The sequence below is a fragment of the Aquarana catesbeiana genome, linkage group LG02, assembly GCF_042186555.1.
Source record: "Aquarana catesbeiana isolate 2022-GZ linkage group LG02, ASM4218655v1, whole genome shotgun sequence".
NCBI lineage: Eukaryota > Metazoa > Chordata > Amphibia > Anura > Ranidae > Aquarana > Aquarana catesbeiana.
The window spans coordinates 387,930,750-387,950,399 of record NC_133325.1 but is presented as its reverse complement, the minus strand read 5'-3'; the positions used below and the strand labels follow the sequence as shown (position 1 = coordinate 387,950,399).

The window sequence follows — 19,650 nt, the reverse complement described above, 5'->3', positions numbered from 1 at the left end:
CTTTTTTTTTTTTAATTCAAAATTTTGTCTTTTTTCATATTTTTTGTAAAAAAAAAAAAAAAAAACCCAGCAGTGTTTAAATACCACCAAAAGAAAGCTATATTTGTGTGAAGAAAATAATTAAAAATTAATTTGGGTACAGTGTTGCATGACTGAAAGCTGAAAAATGGCTTGGGCAGGAAGGGGGTGAAAGTGCCCGGTATTGAGGTCAATCAAATGTATCATGTTTTGGTCATCGTTACCCAGTTGTATAGACATTTGTAATACACTGGACATTGTTTGAGATTAACAGGTCCAGCAGAGCATCAATTCTATTGTATTGTAAAACTGTCCTGTAATAAGTTTATAAATGACCACCCTCTTACTGTTCGCGCAGTGCCATTACTCCAGAAACTTTTAGGGTTGTTAAAACCCCCCCATTATTACCACCAATTCAGCCGTTGCAGTCCTTTCTATATGCGCAAGGAGTTACAGGTTGCCAGTTACCAATTGGATATTTCAACTTTTCCTCAAATAATTGATATGCTAAAGTTTCACTTGCCGTGTTTATTTTGTCCCATGGATACATATTGAATAAAAATGTTATTGAACCTATGTTGATTGTATTACTAATCTGTATTGGATAAAAGATCCTCGCGTATATAGAAGTGACGTTCAACAAGGTGTTTGTATTCCTACCAATAATTGTGTTTTTTAACAGGGCTAAATTACTGTCATTTTTAGATATGTTCACCGGCAAACTCAACACTTTCCAATACGTAGTGTTTTTAGAGCTGTTTATTAAGAAAAATCCCTTGCTAATTTTATGTTTGTTCTTTGTTGTTTCTAGATCACAGAGCTGTGTGGTGCAAAACATATCGGATACTTTGGACCAGCTCAGTTTTTTATTGCTTTAAAATTAATTGCGGCAGCACAAGCTGGCCTGCCAATTTGCCTGGAGAGCATCAAGTGTGGTGAGAAACTGATACAATGTGCAATGTCTCTGGTGTAATGATTACTGTAGACTATCAAGCTATTATGTATGCACAGTTAAAATAGCTTCTGTATGTGCAAATATATAGGAACAGGAAATAGTATTTTTAGACCAGCAAACCGTGATACTTTTTTTATTTGCACTAACATACAATTTTTCAGGACAAGCTTTCGGGGTATGTCCCCTTCTATAAGGTCCAAGCAGTACTGATTCACAAATTTGTGAATCAGTACTGCTTGGACCTTGAAGAAAGGGACATACCCCGAAAGCTTGTCCTGAAAAATTGTATGTTAGTGCAAATAAAAAAGTATCACGGACAGTACTCAATTTTCTCTGTCACAATTGCACTAATACGGCTACAATCAAATCAAGTAGACCAGCAAAGGAATTCATACTTGCAGTTCTAAAAAGGGAATATGTCACTTTTGAGGAAATATCAATGTTATACATTGCCTTGCAAAAGTATTTACCCCCCTTTGCATTTTTGGTATTTTGTTGCCTCGCAACCTGGAATTAACATGGATTGTTTGAGGATTTGCATCATTTAATTTACAGAACATGCCCACAGCTTTGAAGATGTTTTTTGATTTTTTTTGTGAAGCAAACAACAAATAGGACAAAAGAACAGAAAAAATCAATGTGCATAACTATTCATCCCCCTAAAGTCAATATTTTGTAGAGCCACCTTTTGCGGTTATCACAGCTCCAAGTCACTTTGGATAAGTCTCTATGAGCTTGCCACATCTTACCACTGAGATTTTTGCCCATTCCTCCTTGCAAAACTGCTCCAGCTCAAGTCGGATGGTTTGCGCTTGTGAACAGCAATCTTTAAGTCTGACCACAGATTTTTCATTGGATTAACCACTTCAGCCCCGGAAGGTTTTACCCCCTTCCTGACCAGAGCACTTTTTACAATTTGGCACTGCGTCGCTTTAACTGGTAATTGCGCGGTCATGCAATGTTGTACCTAAACAAAATTTGCGTCCTTTTTCCCCACAAATAGAGCTTTCTTTTGATGGTGTTTGATTGCCTCTGCCATTTTTATTTTTTGCGATATAACCGGAAAAAGACTGAATATTTTGAAAAAAAATGATATTTTCTACTTTTTGTTATAAGAAAAATCCAATAAACTCAATTTTAGTCATACATTTAGGCCAAAATGTATTCCGCCACATGTCTTTGGTAAAAAAAATGTCAATAAGCGTATATATTTATTGGTTTGCGCAAAAGTTATAGCGTCTACAAACTAGGGTTCATTTTCTGGAATTTACACAGCTTTTAGTTTATGACTGCCTATCTCATTTCTTGAGGTGCTAAAATGGCAGGGCAGCACAACCCCCCCCCCCCCCCCCAATGACCCCATTTTGGAAAGTAGACACCCCAAGGAAATTGCTGAGAGTCATGTTGAGCCCATTGAATATTTTATTTTTTTTATCCCAAGTGATTGAATAATGACAAAAAAAAAAAAATGTTTTTACAAAAAGTTGTCACTAAATGATATATTGCTCACACATGCCATGGTTATATGTGGAATTGCACCCCAAAATACATTTTACTGCTTCTCCTGAGTATGGAGATACCACATGTGTGGGACTTTTTGGGAGTCTAGCCGCGTACGGGGCCCCAAAATCCAAGCACCGCCTTCAAGATTTCTAAGGGCGTAAATTTGGATTTCACTCCTCATTACCTATCACAGTTTTGAAGGCCATAAAATGCCCAGATGGCACAAACCCCCCCAAATGACCCCATTTTGGAAAGTAGACACTCCAAGCTATTTGCTGAGAGGCATGTTGAGTTCATGGAATATTTTATATTTTGCCACAAGTTGCGGGAAAATTAGAAACTTTTTTTTTTTTTTGCACAAAGTTGTCAATAAATGATATATTGCTCACACATGCCATGGTTATATGTGGAATTGCACCCCAAAATACATTCGGCTGCTTCTCCTGAGTACGGGGATACCACATGTGTGGGACTTTTTGGGAGCCTAGCCGCGTACGGGGCCCCGAAAACCAAGCACCGCCTTCAGGATTTCTAAGAGCTTAATTTTTGATTTCACTCCTCACTGCCTATCACAGTTTTGAAGGCCATAAAATGCCAAGATGGCAACCCCCCCCCCCCAAATGACCCCATTTTGGAAAGTAGACACCCCAAGCTATTTGCTGAGAGGCATGTTGAGTTCATGGAATATTTTATATTTTGCCACAAGTTGCGGGAAAATGACCCCATTTCATAGTTGCCAACATTGCAAAAAAAATTTGTGGGACACTTTTTTGGCTGTAGGGGGAGCCGTACAATAATTAGGGGGTTGGGCATTCGTTTGTAGGCGTGGCTTAGCAAAAAAACCTACAAGTGCGGCGCGCCACAATGAAAAATGGCTTACGTTGGGAAGTGGGCGTGGCTTAAATGGGCGTGGCTTAAATGGGCGTGGCTCAATAGAGTGTGGTTAGAGTCTGAGATGAATGAGGGATGGAGGGGGAGAGGGAAAGAGGGAGAAGGAAAGGGGGAGAGGGGAATGACGGGACAGCAGCCCCAGATCCTACACAATAGAAATATGTGTATTCTAGAAAGTTTAACAATCAGCAGATAAAGATACTCCAAACATCTGGTGTTAACGCTTCAATCATCCCGACACCATGGTTATTATGGTGTCAGGATGATTGAAGAGCATTATTTCTATTATTACATTGTGATATAAAATTAAATCATTCAACTCACCATAATGCCGAATCAGTGGGATCCCTGAGCGTGTCACCTGCCACGTCGCCTGCCACCAGCAGAGTCTGTCCTTGCATCAGGTGCCCCCGGCAGAGTCCGTCCTTGCATCAGGTGCCCCCGGCAGAGTCCGTCCTTGCATCAGGTGCCCCCGGCAGAGTCCGTCCTTGCATCAGGTGCCCCCAGCAGAGTCCGTCCTTGCATCAGGTGCCCCCGGCAGAGTCCGTCCGTGCATCAGGTGCCCCCGGCAGAGTCCGTCCTTGCATCAGGTGCCCCCGGCAGAGTCCGTCCTTGCATCAGGTGCCCCCGGCTAGAGTCCGTCCTTGCATCAGGTGCCCCCGGCTAGAGTCCGACCTTGCATCAGGTGCCCCCGGCAGAGTCCGTCCTTGCATCAGGTGCCCCCGGCAGAGTCCGTCCTTGCATCAGGTGCCCCCGGCAGAGTCTGTCCTTGCATCAGGTGCCCCCGGCAGAGTCTGTATAGACCCCCTCAGTGCAGATCCCCTCCATCAGTGCAGATCTCCTCCATCAGTGCAGATCCCCTCCATCAGTGCAGACCTCCCCTCTATTAGTGTAGACCCCCCCTCAGTGCAGCCCCCCCTCTATAAGTGCAGACCCCCCCTCAGTGCAGCCCCCCCTATTAGTGCAGCCCCCCTCTATTAGTGCAGCCCCCCCATTAGTGCAAACCCCCCTCTATTAGTGCAGACCCCCCTCAGTGCAGCCCCCCCTCTATTAGTGCAGACCCCCCTCAATTAGTGCAGCCGCCCCCCCTCTATTAGTGCAGCCACCCCCCCTCAGTGCAGCCCCCCCTTTTATTAGTGCAGACCCCCCCTCAGTGCAGCCCACCCCTCTATTAGTGCAGACCCCCCCTCAATGCAGCCCCCCTGCTCAGTGCAGGAGCGGCTGGTGTGTTCTGCCAAGAAAGTTCCCCTCTGCATGTAAGGACCCCCTGTACTGCGCAGGCGCAGCGCTTGTGCAGTACGGGGCTGGGGAACTTTTCGGCAAGACACGGCGCCGTCGCCGTGTCTTCTGCTTCAGTGGAGAGGGGAGGGGCCGTGCAGCTAGCCCATTGGCTGCACGGATCGAGCCCCCTTCCTCTCTCCACTTACTCAACACTAGGGGGAAGATAGAGTGGCGGCGCTGGCCGCCATTTTGCTGGAGCCAGCTGCTCCAAAAAAAAAAAACAAAACATTCCCGATTTTCCTTAGGGAAAATTCCGATTCGGGACGAGGGTCCCAAAATCGGGATTGTCCCGGGACTGTTGGCAACTATGCCATTTTGGAAAGTAGACACCTCAAGCTATTTGCTGAGAGGCATGGTGAGCATTTTGCAGCTCTCATTTGTTTTTGAAAATGAAGAAAGAAAAGAAAAATGTATTTTTTTTTCTTTTTTCAATTTTCAAAACTTTGTGACAAAAAGCGAGGTCTGCAAAATATTCACAATACCTCTCAGCAAATAGTTTGGGGTGTCCACTTTCCAAAATGGGGTCATTTCGGGAGGTGTTGTGCCATCTGGGCATTCCATGGCCTCCGAAACTGTGATAGGCAGTGAGGAGTGAAATCAAAAATGTACACCCTTAGAAAGCCTGAAGGCGGTGCTTGGTTTCTACGCGGCTAGACTCCCAAAAAGTCTCACACATGTGGTATCCCCGTACTCAGGAGAAGCAACAGAATCTATTTTGGGGTGTAATTTCACTTATGCCCATGGCATGTTTGAGCAATATATAATTTATTGACAACTTTGTGCAAAAAAAAAAATAAAAAAATTGTCTTTTCCCCGCAACTTATGTCACAATAAAAAATATTTTATGGACTCGACATGCCTCTCAGCAAATAGCTTGGGGTGTCTACTTTCCAAAATGGGGTCATTTGGGGGGGTTTTGAACCGTCCTGGCATTTTATGCACAACATTTAGAAGCTTATGTCACACATCACCCAGTCTTCTAACCACTTGAAGACAAAGCCCTTTCTGACACTTTTTGTTTACATGAAAAATTATTTTTTTTTGCAAGAAAATTACTTTGAACCCCCAAACATTATATATTTTTTAAAGCAAAGGCCCTACAGATTAAAATGGTGGGTGTTTCATTTTTTTTCCGCACAGTATTTGCGCAGCGATTTTTCAAACGCATTTTTTTGGGAAAAAACACGCTTTTTTAAAATTTAATGCACTAAAACACACTATATTGCCCAAATGTTTGATGAAATAAAAAAGATGATCTTAGGCCAAGTACATGGATACCAAACACGACATGCTTTAAAATTGCACACAAACGTGCAGTGGCGACAAACTACATACATTTTTAAAAGCCTTTACAGGTTACCACTTTGGATTTACAGAGGAGGTCTACTGTTAAAATTACTGTCCTCAATCTGACCTTGATACCTCTCATGCATGGTGCAGTTGCTGTTTACAATTGATGCCAGACCAACGCTTGCGTTCGCCTTTACGCAAGAGCAGGGGGGGACAGGGGTGCTTTTTTTTTTTTTTTTTTTATTATTTTTTTATCTTATTATTAAACTGTTCCTTTCATTTTTTTAAATAATTTTTATTATTATCTCAGGGAATGTAAATATCCCCTATGATTGCGATAGGTAATGGCAGGTACTCTTTTTTTTTTTTTTTTTTTGAAAAAATTGGGGTCTATTAGACCCTAGATCTCTCCTCTGCCCTCAAAGCATCTGACCACACCAAGATGGTTGTGATAAAATGCTTTCCCAATTTCCCAATGGCACTGTTTACATCTGGCGAAAAAGTAATGAAATGCTCGTAGCTTCCGGTTTGTTAGGCCATAGAGTTGATTGGAGCCGTTCTGGTCTCTGATCTGATGGAACCACCAGCTGCATTCTCAGGTTCCCTGTTGGTACAGGAGAGCCAGAGAAAACCATGGAAGATGGTGGGAGGGGGGGACATTCCCTCCCACTGCTTGTAAAAGCAGTCTAGAGGCTAATTAGCCATTAGGATTGATTTCACATGAAAGTTGACCGCTGGCTGAAAAGAATGATACCAAGATGATACCTAAACCCGCAGGCATCATTCTGGTATAACCACTCAAAGTCCAGCAACATACCAGTACGTTGCTGGTCCTTGTTGGGCATATATTGTAATATTTTTTTTCATGCAGCCTGTGGGCTGAACGAAAAAAAGAGATTGATTGGTGGGTATGCCCACCATTAGAATACCTCCCTTCATCCACCCATATCTAATGATGGGCATACATGCACCATTTTGTTTTTAACTGTGGTGGTGAAAACACCTCCTACAGCTCTGGAGTCACGGCTTTATGTACCGTGGGAGCAAACGCTGTTGCTGTCAAGATAAATAAATCCACACTGCAACTGAATGGCGTACCTGCTAAGCAAATAATGGTTAACAATAAAACAAAGTAACATTACAGTATAACAGTAAGACATACCATACCTGCAAAGCAAATACAAAAAAAACATAGGTAGTAAAAAATTTTTTTAACGCAATCTATGCCTAAAATATATGTATACCGAAGCATGGGGCATCTGCCTGCAAAAGTTAGGAGCAAATCGCTCCTCCACCCCTGCTGCCCCCATGCTTTGGCATATATGCTCTTTTTTTTAACTGTGGTGATGAAATCAGCTCTGACAGCGCTGGAGTCACGGCTTTATGTATCGTGGGAGCAAACGCTGTTGCTGTCAAATAAATCCGCGCTGCAGCTGAATAGCGTACCTGAAAACAAAAGAATGGTTAACAACAAAAAACACAGTAAACAGTAAAGTATAAAAAAATTATTTACCTGAAAAGCAAACATGATAAAACATAATAACAATAAAACATTGCAGAATAGAATGCAGTAAAAAAGAGCAGAACAATAGAGAGAGAATAGAGAGAGGGAGAACAATAAAACAACAACTATTTTTGTTTTTTTTATATTATATATTTTTTTGTGGATTTTTTTCTACACTTTTTTTTTTGTAACTGTAACTGTTGTAACTGTAACGGTTCCAGGTTCAGGTCTCTCAAAATGTGATGGCATCTTGGGAGACCCTGTGAAAGTGTGTCCTAGTCTGTGCAGTGCTGTACCCTACGCTAATACTCAACTAGTGTTTGGTAGTGTTCAAAACATTCACCAATGCAAAGACCAGAATTGTCAGGACAGGAGGGACAATAATAGCGGGTGTCACGCCTATATCCGTGCTTGCTGCAGATACAACATCTTCTTTGGGGGGCTCGTTGGGTAGGGGTACTCGGGAGGACACGCGGAAAATGCCTCATGCAGCTGGCTTACTGCATTTGGATTGGGAAGGTGAGGTGGAACACCGTCTGGAAACAGAAGGGCTCTGACGATCTGTTCCTGGAATTTAAGGAAGGATCCTGTCCGTCCTGAAGCTCTGTATAGCACATGAGCGTTCAGCAAAGCCAATTGAAATAAGTATACAGACACTTTTATACCAGCGTCTGGCCTTACGGGCAACTAGGTACGACACCAACAACTGGTCGTTGAGGTCCACCCCTCCCATATTAAGGTTATATTCGTGAACACAGATGGGTTTCTCCACAACACCAGTCGCCGTAGGAATTTGGACCGTCGTGTCTGCATGAAGGGAGGTAAGAACGAAAACATTCTTATTATCCCTCCACTTCACAGCGAGCAAATTATTACACTTGAAGCAGGCTCTCTCCCCCAGCCTAAGACGGGAATCTACAAGCCGCTGGGGAAAGCCCCGGCGATTAGGTCACACGGTGCCACATGCTCCAATCTGATGATCAAACAAGTGACTAGTGGCATGCTGGTGTAATAATTGTCCACGTAGAAGTGATACCCCTTTCCGAATAAGGGTGACACCAAGTCCCACACAATTTTGCCAGCGCTCCATATGTAATCTGGGCAGTTTGGTGGCTCTGTGTGGCTATCTTTTCCCTCGTAAACCATAAAACTACATGTATAGCCTGTGGCCCTGTCACAGAGCTTATACATCTTGACCCCGTATCTGGCACGCTTGCTGGGAAGATACCGTTTGAAAGACAAGCGGCCAGAAAACTTAATCAGGGACTCATCAACGCAGACAGATTGATGGGGAGTAAACAAGTCTGCAAAACGTTGGTTGCAGTGGTTTACGAGGGGCCGAATTTTGTAGAGCCAATCGTATCCAGGGTCTCCACGAGGACGACAGAGTTCATTGTTGTTGAAATGCATGAACCGCAAGATCTGCCCATATCGTACTCTAGTCATAGAGGCAGAGATCACGGGCATATAGTGAATTGGGTCAGTGGGCCAATATGACCTCAACTCACTCTGTTTAGTTATGCCCATGAGGAGGGATAGGCCCAGAAAGATCTTAAATTCGGAAACCGTAATTGGTTTCCAATCTCTGGCAAGGGAGGACTGGGGAATAGCGGCGATGTATTGACCAGCATACAATTTGCTTTGGTCCACAATAGATCTATAGAGATCTTCGGTGAAAAATAGCGAATAAAAATCAAGTGATGTAAAATCAACTGTTTCCACCTGAATGCCGGGTTGGCCAGTGAATGGGGGAAGTACGGGTGCTGCAGAAGTGGTGGATTCCCAATTAGGATTGGCCAATGCAGCAGGAAGGCACTATGGGCTTGATGGGCCTGTGTTTGTCTTCTTCTTGGTGGCAGTGGGACACTACTTGTGCTTGCCACCTCACCAGCTTGAACTGCACTTATGGGACTCGCCACGTCACCACGTGTTACTACAGTGCTGGTTTGACTACAACCAGGGTGTACTAGGCCGCTGGTGCTTGCCAGTTCACCAGAAGGAATAGCGGCACCAGTACTTCTCTGCTCCATACGAGAGTTCTGCAGTTCTTGCACCTCAACAGCAGAAGAAGATCAGGGTCTGGTACGCATGACCTTGGTAGGGACCACAACTCTGTCGTCAGAGCTATCTGTCATTGAGCTGCTGTCGTCTACAGGATCGTATTCTGAGCCTGAATCTGACAGATGAGTGACTTCCTCTTCACTATCTGTCATGCTCAGAAACGTGTAGGCCTCTTCACTACTGTAACTTCGATTTGCCATTTTGGGCTCTAAATTTACTGGTACAGTAGTGAGAGCCACAGTTAAAAAAGCTCCTAGACTGTCAGCAAATGTAACAAACGCTACCAAAAAAACTGTTAGCGATCACAGGGATCAGGCCTGACTCTGCAGACATATAGTTACATAGTTACATAGTTACATAGTAGGTGAGGTTGAAAAAAGACACAAGTCCATCAAGTCCAACCTATGTGTGTGATTATGTGTCAGTATTGCATTGTATATCCCTGTATGTTGTGGTCATTCAGGTGCTTATCTAATAGTTTCTTGAAGCTATCAATGCTCCCCGCTGAGACCACCGCCTGTGGAAGGGAATTCCACATCCTTGCCGCTCTTACAGTAAAGAACCCTCTACGTAGTTTAAGATTAAACCTCTTTTCTTCTAATTTTAATGAGTGGCCACGAGTCTTGGTAAACTCTCTTCTGCGAAAAAGTTTTATCCCTATTGAGGGGTCACCAGTCCGGTATTTGTAAATTGAAATCATATCCCCTCTCAAGCGTCTCTTCTCCAGAGAGAATAAGTTCAGTGCTCGCAACCTTTCCTCATAACTAAGATCCTCCAGACCCTTTATTAGCTTTGTTGCCCTTCTTTGAACTCGCTCCATTTCCAGTACATCCTTCCTGAGGACTGGTGCCCAGAACTGGACCGCATACTCTAGGTGCGGCCGGACCAGAGTCTTGTAGAGCGGGAGAATTATCGTTTTATCTCTGGAGTTGATCCCCCTTTTAATGCATGCCAATATTCTGTTTGCTTTGTTAGCAGCAGCTTGGCATTGCCTGCCATTGCTGAGCCTATCATCCACTAGGACCCCCAGGTCCTTTTCCATCCTAGATTCCCCCAGAGGTTCTCCCCCCAGTGTATAGATTGCATTCATATTTTTGCCACCCAAATGCATTATTTTACATTTTTCTACATTGAACCTCATTTGCCATGTAGTCGCCCACCCCATTAATTTGTTCAGGTCTTTTTGCAAGGTTTCCACGTCCTGCGGAGAAGTTATTGCCCTGCTTAGCTTAGTATCATCTGCAAATACAGAGATTGAACTGTTTATCCCATCCTCCAGATCGTTTATGAACAAATTAAATAGGATTGGTCCCAGCACAGAACCCTGGGGCACCCCACTACCCACCCCTGACCATTCTGAGTACTCCCCATTTATCACCACCCTCTGAACTCGCCCTTGTAGCCAGTTTTCAATCCATGTACTCACCCTATGGTCCATGCCAACAGACCTTATTTTGTACAGTAAACGTTTATGGGGAACTGTGTCAAATGCTTTTGCAAAATCCAGATACACCACGTCTACAGGCCTTCCTTTATCTAGATGGCAACTCACCTCCTCATAGAAGGTTAATAGATTGGTTTGGCAAGAACGATTCTTCATGAATCCATGCTGATTACTGCTAATGATATCGTACGTATTACTAAAATCCTGTATATAGTCCCTTATCATCCCCTCCAAGAGTTTACATACTATCGATGTTAGGCTAACTGGTCTGTAATTCCCAGGGATGTATTTTGGGCCCTTTTTAAATATAGGTGCTACATTGGCTTTTCTCCAATCAGCTGGTACCATTCCAGTCAGTAGACTATCTGTAAAAATTAGGAACAACGGTCTGGCAATCACTTGACTGAGTTCCCTAAGTACCCTCGGATGCAAGCCATCTGGTCCCGGTGATTTATTAATGTTAAGTTTCTCAAGTCTAATTTTAATTCCGTCCTCTGTTAACCATGTAGGTGCTTCCTGTGTTGTGTCATGAGGATAAACACTGCAGTTTTGGTTACTGAAGCCCCCCGATTCACTCGTGAAGACTGAGGAGAAGAATAAATTCAATACCTTCGCCATCTCCCCATCCTTTGTAACCAGATGTCCTTCCTCATTCTTTATGGGGCCAATATGGTCTGTCCTCCCTTTTTTACTGTTTACATACTTAAAGAATTTCTTGGGATTTTTTTTGCTCTCCTCCGCTATGTGTCTTTCATGTTCTATCTTAGCTGTCCTAATTGCACGCTTACATTTCTTATTGCATTCTTTATAAAGTCTGAATGCTGAGGATGATCCCTCAACCTTGTATTTTTTGAAGGCCTTCTCCTTTGCTTTTATATGCATTTTTACATTGGAGTTAAGCCATCCAGGACTTTTGTTCGCTCTTTTAAATTTATTACCCAATGGGATACATTGGCTAATGCCCTTATTTAATATGCTCTTAAAGCAAACCCATCTCTCCTCCGTATTCTTTGTTTCTAATATTTTATCCCAGTTTATGCCTTTTAGCAAGGTTTGTAGTTTAGGGAAGTTGGCTCTTTTGAAATTCAGTGTCTTTGTATTCCCTTTATGTTTCCTATTTGTGTGATTTATACTGAAACTAATTGACCTGTGATCACTGTTACCTAAATTGCCCCGCATTTCCACATCCGTGATCAGGTCTGTATTGTTGGTAATCAGTAGATCCAGTAATGTTTTATTTCTAGTTGGTGCGCTGCAGTTATGTGTGTTTAGTGTTTTGTAAGTGACAGTGTTTAGTGTTTTTAGTGTTTAGTGTTTTGTAAGTGACAGTGATCGATCGATACTGCACTTGGGTGGGCTGGGCTGGGTGGAGGGGCAAAACGCAGGTGCTAGCAGGTATCTGGGCTGATCCCGTTAACACAGCGTTTTTGGGAACCCTAAACTGCTGGGGATGCTAGTATAGACCTGATCAGGAACTAACGTGATGCTGCCTGGGGCGACGCAGACCCTATCTGACCCTAAAACCTAACTGATATCACCCGCCGGGTGATCAGGGGGTTAAACCTTTATTAGGTAATAAAGGGCAGGTGCCCTGACACTATAAAAAACAAACTAACTTACCAGGGCCACCCATAACAGTTATACGGTGATCACTGGTGAAAGGTTTAACTAGGTGGCAATCAGGGGGTTAAAACCTTTATTAGGTAGTATATGGGGGTACCTGACGCTATAAAAAGCTGACGGTGAACCTAAATACTTACCTGGCTACCTAGCGTCACCTGTGACAATAATACGGCGATCAGAAAAAAGATCGCTTAGTGACACTGGCGACAGGGGTTAACTGGGGGGTGATGAAGGGGGTAAACCTTTATTGGGGGGGTAGGGGGGTACCCTAGACCTAAACGGGCCTACCACTAACTGCCCTACCACTTATTACAGTCACAAATGACACCAATGCAGTAATCAGTAAAAAAATAAAAACTGCTATTGGTGTCACTGTGACAGGGGGTGCAGGGGGGTGATTAGGGGTGAATTGTGTGCCTGCGTGTTCTACTGTATGTGTAGTATTGGTGCAAACTTACTTGTTGTCTTCTCTCCTCTGAAGCCGGAACGAAAAGGCTTCACGAGGAGCGATTACATCACTTTCTCTGCCTCTGTTTACTTTACAGAAGCAGAGGAAGCATTCAATTCGCCAGGAGCGATCGCGAGGGGGTGGCCATGAATCAGTGGCCTCCCCCTCAGCACGGATCGATCATGAAGCGATGCCGACCGCCTCGGGCACCGGGGGGGCCCCATACGTTACTCTGCCTGCCTGTGCCATTCTGTCGCAATAGTGGTTAAGGTCTGAGCTTTGACTAAGCCATTCCAACACATTTACATGTTTCCTCTTAAACCACTCAAGTGTTGCTTTAGCAGTGTGTTTAGGGTCATTGTCCTGCTGGAAGATGAACCTCTGTCCTAGCCTCAAATCACACACAGAATGGTACAGGTTTTGCTCAAGAATATTCCTGTATTTAGCACCATCGATCTTTCCCTCAACTCTGACCAGTTTCCCAGTATCGACTGCTGAAACATCCCCACAGCTTGATGCTGCCACCACCATGTTTCACTGTGGGGATGGTGTTCTTTGGGTAATGTGATGTGTTGGGTTTGCTTCAGACATAGCATTTTCTTTGATGTACAAAGAGTTAAATTTTAGTCTCATCAGACCAGAGCACCTTCCTCCATACATTTTGGGAGTCTCCCACATACCTTTTCGTAAACTGGAAAACGTTCCATTTTGTTTTTGCTGAAATTAATGGCTTTCTTCTGGCCACTCTGCCATAAAGCCTAACTCTATGGATGGTACAGCTTATTGTCGTCCTATGTACAGATACTCCAGTCTCTGCTGTGGAACTCTGCAGCTCCTCCAGGGTTACCTTAGGTCTCTGTGCTGCCTCTCTGATTAATGCCCTCCTTGCAGGGTCCGTGAGTTTTGGTGTGCAGCCATCTCTTGGCAGGTTTGCTGTTGTGCCATGTTCTTTCCATTTGGTTATGATAGATTTGATGGAACTCCTAGGGATCATCAAAGATTTGTATATTTTTTTAGAACCTAACCCTGACTTGTGCTTCTCAACAACATTGTCACTTACTTGTTTGGAGAGTTCCTTGGTCTTCATGCAGTGTTTGGTTAGTGGTGCCTAACCTGCCTAAGTGGTTGCAGCCTCTGGGGCCTTTCAAAAAGGTGTGTATATGTAATGACAGATCATGTGACACTTAGATTGCACACAGGTGGACATCATTTCACTAATTATGTGACTTCTGAAGGTAATTGGTTGCACCAGAGCTTTTTATGGGTTTCATAACAAAGGGGGTGAATACGTATGCACATGCCAATTATCGTTTTTTTATTTCTGAAAAATAGTTTTGTGTATATATTTTTCTAATTTTACTTCACCAACTTAGACTATTGTGTTCTGATCTATCACATATAATTCAGATTAAAAAAAACATTGAACTAAAGGCTGTAATGTAACAAAATAGGTAAAAAGCCAAGGGGGTGAATACTTTTGTAAGGCACTGTAGATGTAAAGAAATATAGCTCTTTGTTATTTTTTTCAACTGTACCAATCTCTAAAAAACATCCTTATGTGAATAAATAGGGCTTATGTTAGCAATGCTAACTTAAATTATTTTGAGTGAGAAAATACTTTTGCCCTTGATCTCCCTCATGTGGTCATTGGCATAGGCTATTATCTCTTGGTCCTGGGCAATAGGAACATCTGGGCAAATCATGAACTCTCTCCCACTCCCCTCTAACTGACCACTGGCATGAAAAAAAAATCTCAGTGTCCTTTTACTTGCCTGTGGTCATGTAACGCTCCAATCCCAAGTCTTCTCTCCTTTTCTGATTACATGAGCAGAGGTCCTTCTTTGCTTGCCCACGTCGCTACCTGCCGGACAAAACAGTTCCTATTGGCTGGCCAGCATTGTTGTCATTGGGAGGAGTGACATCAGCGAAGAGATCTGTTTGGGCCACTCAGTGTGAGCACTGTGTTAGTGGTCTCTGGAAACACTGCTGCCGAGTGACCTGGATGGTGGACTTAGGTAAATGCACCTTGCTTTATAAGTTAAGAAAAGAATGCATGCAAGATGGTAGAAAATGAGGTGGGAGGGGGTTCATATTTTGCCTGGGGTTGGGCTTTAAGGAAAATCTCCAGACTATGATAATCTGTATATGAACTTTTGCTTTCCTGGCTCTGGGAGTGCTGATATTATGCGAGATAGCTGCTTTCGCTTGAAACCATGGCTGTTTATACCTGTGATATATCCTGTCTGAATGTCATCTTGATGAAAATTGAGGCTGATTACTGATGTAACTTCCTTGAAGTCTTTGTATTTCCTGCTGAACTAATCTAGCTATTGCTAATAATTTTTCAGCAACAAACTCAGTCCTTGCAATATAAACATAAATATATATATATATATATATATATATATATATATATATAGCAGCATGCTCCCTGCCTGGCAAAATAAAATTTTGCCAGTATGAACACAATTCAGTTGAAAAATAAATTGTTGCTTTTGTGTATGCACAAAACTGAAACTACAATGCTTGAAGCTGCACTCAGAAAGACTTTAGCAAGTCTTGCCTCACAACTTTTACTTCTACTCTTCTGATTTTGACATCTCTGCCAGGCAACGTGTACACTTTTTACGACTTTGTAAAGTATTTAAGTGGATGATTTGCTATGTTATAGGGGACATCTAAAAATATTAAAGGTGAAGTACAGCCAAAGCTCGTTCTGCACTCCTGTGACCCGTTTTCAGCAGAGAGCAGGCTGATGTCTGCTCTCTGCTGACGTTACAGAATCGGTCCAGGCTCCGCATCACCACGTCCACAGAGTTGGAATCCGCCTAGATCCCTGGATCAATATAGGGCTCAGCCTCTCAGCGAGCCGCTAAGAGCCTGAGCCGGCCGCTTCCGCCTCCTCCACAGCTCGGCGCTCCAGTGAGCACGGAGGGGGCAGAGCAGAGAGCTGTGACAGCCACCAGCTCTCTGCTCATTGAGCTGTGTTCGATCGCTCGGTTCTCACTGTAGAGGCGCCAGGGGGGACAGATGCAGCAGTGGTCCACCTAGGTAAGTATGAATTAAAAAAAAAAAAAACAAACAAAAAAAACATACTTCACTTTTAACTGTGCTTAACCACTTCCGGACCGCTCGACGTTGTTTTACATCGCTACTTTGAAGAGGTTATGGCAGCTAGCTACCATAACCCTGGTATCCTCTTCAAGAGCGGGCGGTCCGCTTCAAAATAAAGATCACCTTTATCGTCGGCGGGAGAGGGGCCCCCCTCCCGCCACTCTCTCCGGTGCCCTCCGCCGCTTTCCGAAGCCGTTGGTAGCGGCGGAAACGATCGGATCCTCTCTCTAGCCTGACAAGAAGACGAGTGATGGGAAGATGGCCCCCAGGCGTCTCCATATCATTGTAGGGCAGTAGCGACGTCAAAACATCACTTCCAATGCTCTTAAAGGGGCATTTTTATTTTTTAACTTTTTTTAAATGACGTTAAATTTTTATTTATTTTTTTATTGCATTTTAGTGTAAATGAGATCTGAGGTCTTTTTGACCCCAGATCTCATATTTAAGAGGTCCTGTAATGTTTTTTTTCTATTACAAGGGATGTTTACATTCCTTGTAATAGGAATAAAAGTGATCCATTTTTTTTAAAAGAACAGTGTAAAAATTCAAAATAAAAGGTAAAATAAATAAGAAAAAAAAAAATTTAAACGCGCCCCGTCCTGATCCCCGTCCCGTCCTTACGCGCAGAAGTGAACACATACACGAGCAGTGCCCGCATATGAAAACAGTGTTCAAACCACACATGTGAAGTATCGCCGCCATCGTTCGAGTGAGAGCAATAATTCTAGCCCCGGACCTCCTCTGTAACTCAAAACATGCAAGCCTATGGAGATTTTTAAGGGTAAAAGTTTGTCGCCATTCCATGAGCGGGCGCAACTTTGAAGCGTGACATGTTGGGTATCATGTTACTTGCCGTAACAATATCTTTCACAATATAAAAAAAATTGGGTTAACTTTACTGTTGCCTTATTTTTTAATTAAAAAAAGTGATTTTTTTTTCCAAAAGAAGTGCGTAGAAGTGTTGTAAGACCGCTGCACAAATACGGTTTGACAAAAAGTATTGCAATGACCGCCATTTTATTCTCTAGGGTGTTAGAAAAAAAAAAAGAAAAAAAAAAATATATAATATATAATATATATATATATATATATATATATATATATATATATATTTTTATTTTTTTTTTATTTATTTATTTTTTTTTTCTAACACCCTAGAGAATAAAATGGCGGTCATTGCAATACTTTTTGTCAAACCGTATTTGTGCAGCGGTCATATATATATATATATATATATATATATATATATATATATATATATATATATATATTATTATTATTATATATAATGTTTGGGGGTTCTAAGTAATTTTCTAGCAAAAAAAAATGTTTTTAACTTGTTAACACCAAATCTCAGAAAGAGGGTCAGTCAAAAAATAGCAAATAAAATAAAATAATATAGCGCATGTAATTGCGACACTAAACATTTTGTAATTAAATGTTATTAAAAATGACCTTTCCTTTTCAATCTGCAGCCAATGTAATTTTCTGAGAATGCATTGCAATATGGCTACCTGGAGTTTTCTGTACACGGAATTTGTACTGACCACTCACCAGAAACATAATTTCCTGCTTGTGTGATTGGCTCACCAAATTTCCCAGAAGTCTGCCTAAGATACAAGTCAGATTTCAGGCATCCCCTGCAACAAAAATGTCATTTTTTGAGAGATACTTTCAATAGGAACACGTCTAAAGGGGTACAGGCCCAGCAGATTTCATCATTATTGCCCTGTAGCTCCACACCTGACAGTTAATTAGGAAACCACTCACATTACACTCACTCAGAACAGAGGCACAGAGAAACACACATGGATTTCTTCAGAATAACAAAAGGTAGGAATCTGCTACAAAGTTTGTTACAATCCTTGCAATGTACATTGATCACCCAGAGGGGAATGTTTTGGAGTTATGCTTTAAGGATTACCCTGAAAAATGTACCCTTTGTCTTTTTCCTGAAAAATAGTGTACTTCCTGGTATGTCAGGACGTCTAGGCATTCCTTAAATACTGACTCATGACTGTATATCTGCAGCGTGAGATTTAAAGATCTGCCACCTCTGATTGCTAGTCTTAAGAGATTTGGAGTAAGATTTGGTGATATCACTACTGTACTGCTCACTGTTCGCCTTGCTGGAGGTTCTGACTTGAAAAAGCAAACACAGAAAATGGCACAGGAGACCACAGGCATTACTGTCAATACTGACAGAACGTTGTACCGGGTTGGCCCTCGTATCAAGTGATCGCTGTGACCAATCACAGCAATCGCTATGGCTATGAATGAAAGTCATTGTGTACTATTGTGATCTCTGTGATTGGTCACAGTGATCACATGGTACAGGGGCAAGTCACAGCAGACCTGTACCATGTTATAGCTGTGGTCAATCAAAGTTATCACAATAGTACACAATTGCACATAAATGATTGCTTTATAAGAAAAGCACTATGGGCCCTATGGTGCCACTGTACTGCTCTGGTCACTGAATGTAAAAAAATGAATAGTAAAAAAAAAAAAAAAAAAGTAGAAAAAAAAGTTTTTAAAAATGATCTGTTACAATAGTTTTTTTACATACTGTCACCAGCCAGTGTCCCTGATCTCCACCACTCCAGTCAAATCATGACGCTGTACTGCTCTGGTGACAGTATGTTAAAAAACATTATTCAACTTAACTTTTCCAAAAAACTGTGACAAAAAAAAATACAAAACTCACCATGCTTCTTACTAAATACAGTAAATACAGAGGACTGTCTACTTTCCAAGAAGGGTTCATTTTTTTACTGCCCTGGCATTTTAGGGCCTCAAGAAATGAAATGGGCCATCAGTACATCAGGATTGATCCACTTTCAAATATATGTATTATATTTTGTAGACTCTTTAACTTTCACAGCGACTAAATAAGCTACACTGATTTGGGTTATGTTAGCAGAATACATTTTGGTCTACATTTATGAACGATTATTTATTTGCAAAATTTTCTAACCAGTATAAAGAAAAACATTTTTTTCCCCAAATTTCTGGTATTTTTTTTCGTTCTAGATAGCAAAAAAAATCAATGTTGATCAACTACCTCTGGCCCGCCGTATAGACAAATGAGGGCAGACGGGATCCTCTCTCGTTCTGGGACAACGTCATATGACAATGCCCCATCCTCACCACGCACGTGGGGGCGCGCAGTGCAGCGATCGTGGGCTCGCTGTGTTCCTTGGACACAGTGCGACCCCCATCTAGGTAAAGAGTCGATGACCTGGCTCAGCTGTGTCCAATCGCAGCTGATCACATGTAAACAAGGAAGTGCCGGTAATCTGCTCTCCTCACTTCACACTGACAGAGTGTGAGGACAGGAGAGCCGATCAGCGGCATCTCCTCACGGGGGGGACTGTACTGATCATCAGGGCACCAACCATCAGTGTCCTGATGATCAGTGCAGCCCCAACAATACCCAGAAGTGATGCCGATTTGTGCTAAGAAGTGATGCCAATTTGTGTCCAGAAGTGATGCAAGTCAGTGCTGCCTTTTAGTGC

The 19,650-nt window shown here is 42.6% G+C and overlaps 1 protein-coding gene across 3 annotated transcripts in view; it reads left to right on the top strand.

Moving 5' to 3' along the window:
- REPS2 (RALBP1 associated Eps domain containing 2) overlaps window positions 1–19,650 on the top strand; it is a 261,119-nt gene that overhangs the window by 17,655 nt on the left and 223,814 nt on the right. For all 3 annotated transcript variants that reach the window (XR_012241643.1, XM_073615186.1, XM_073615185.1), the window contains exon 2: window positions 830–953. Coding sequence is in view for 2 of the 3 variants with exons in the window: in XM_073615186.1 (XP_073471287.1) it covers window positions 830–953 (124 nt within the window). In the remaining variant the exon portion in view is untranslated. The remainder of the gene's footprint in view (window positions 1–829; window positions 954–19,650) is intronic.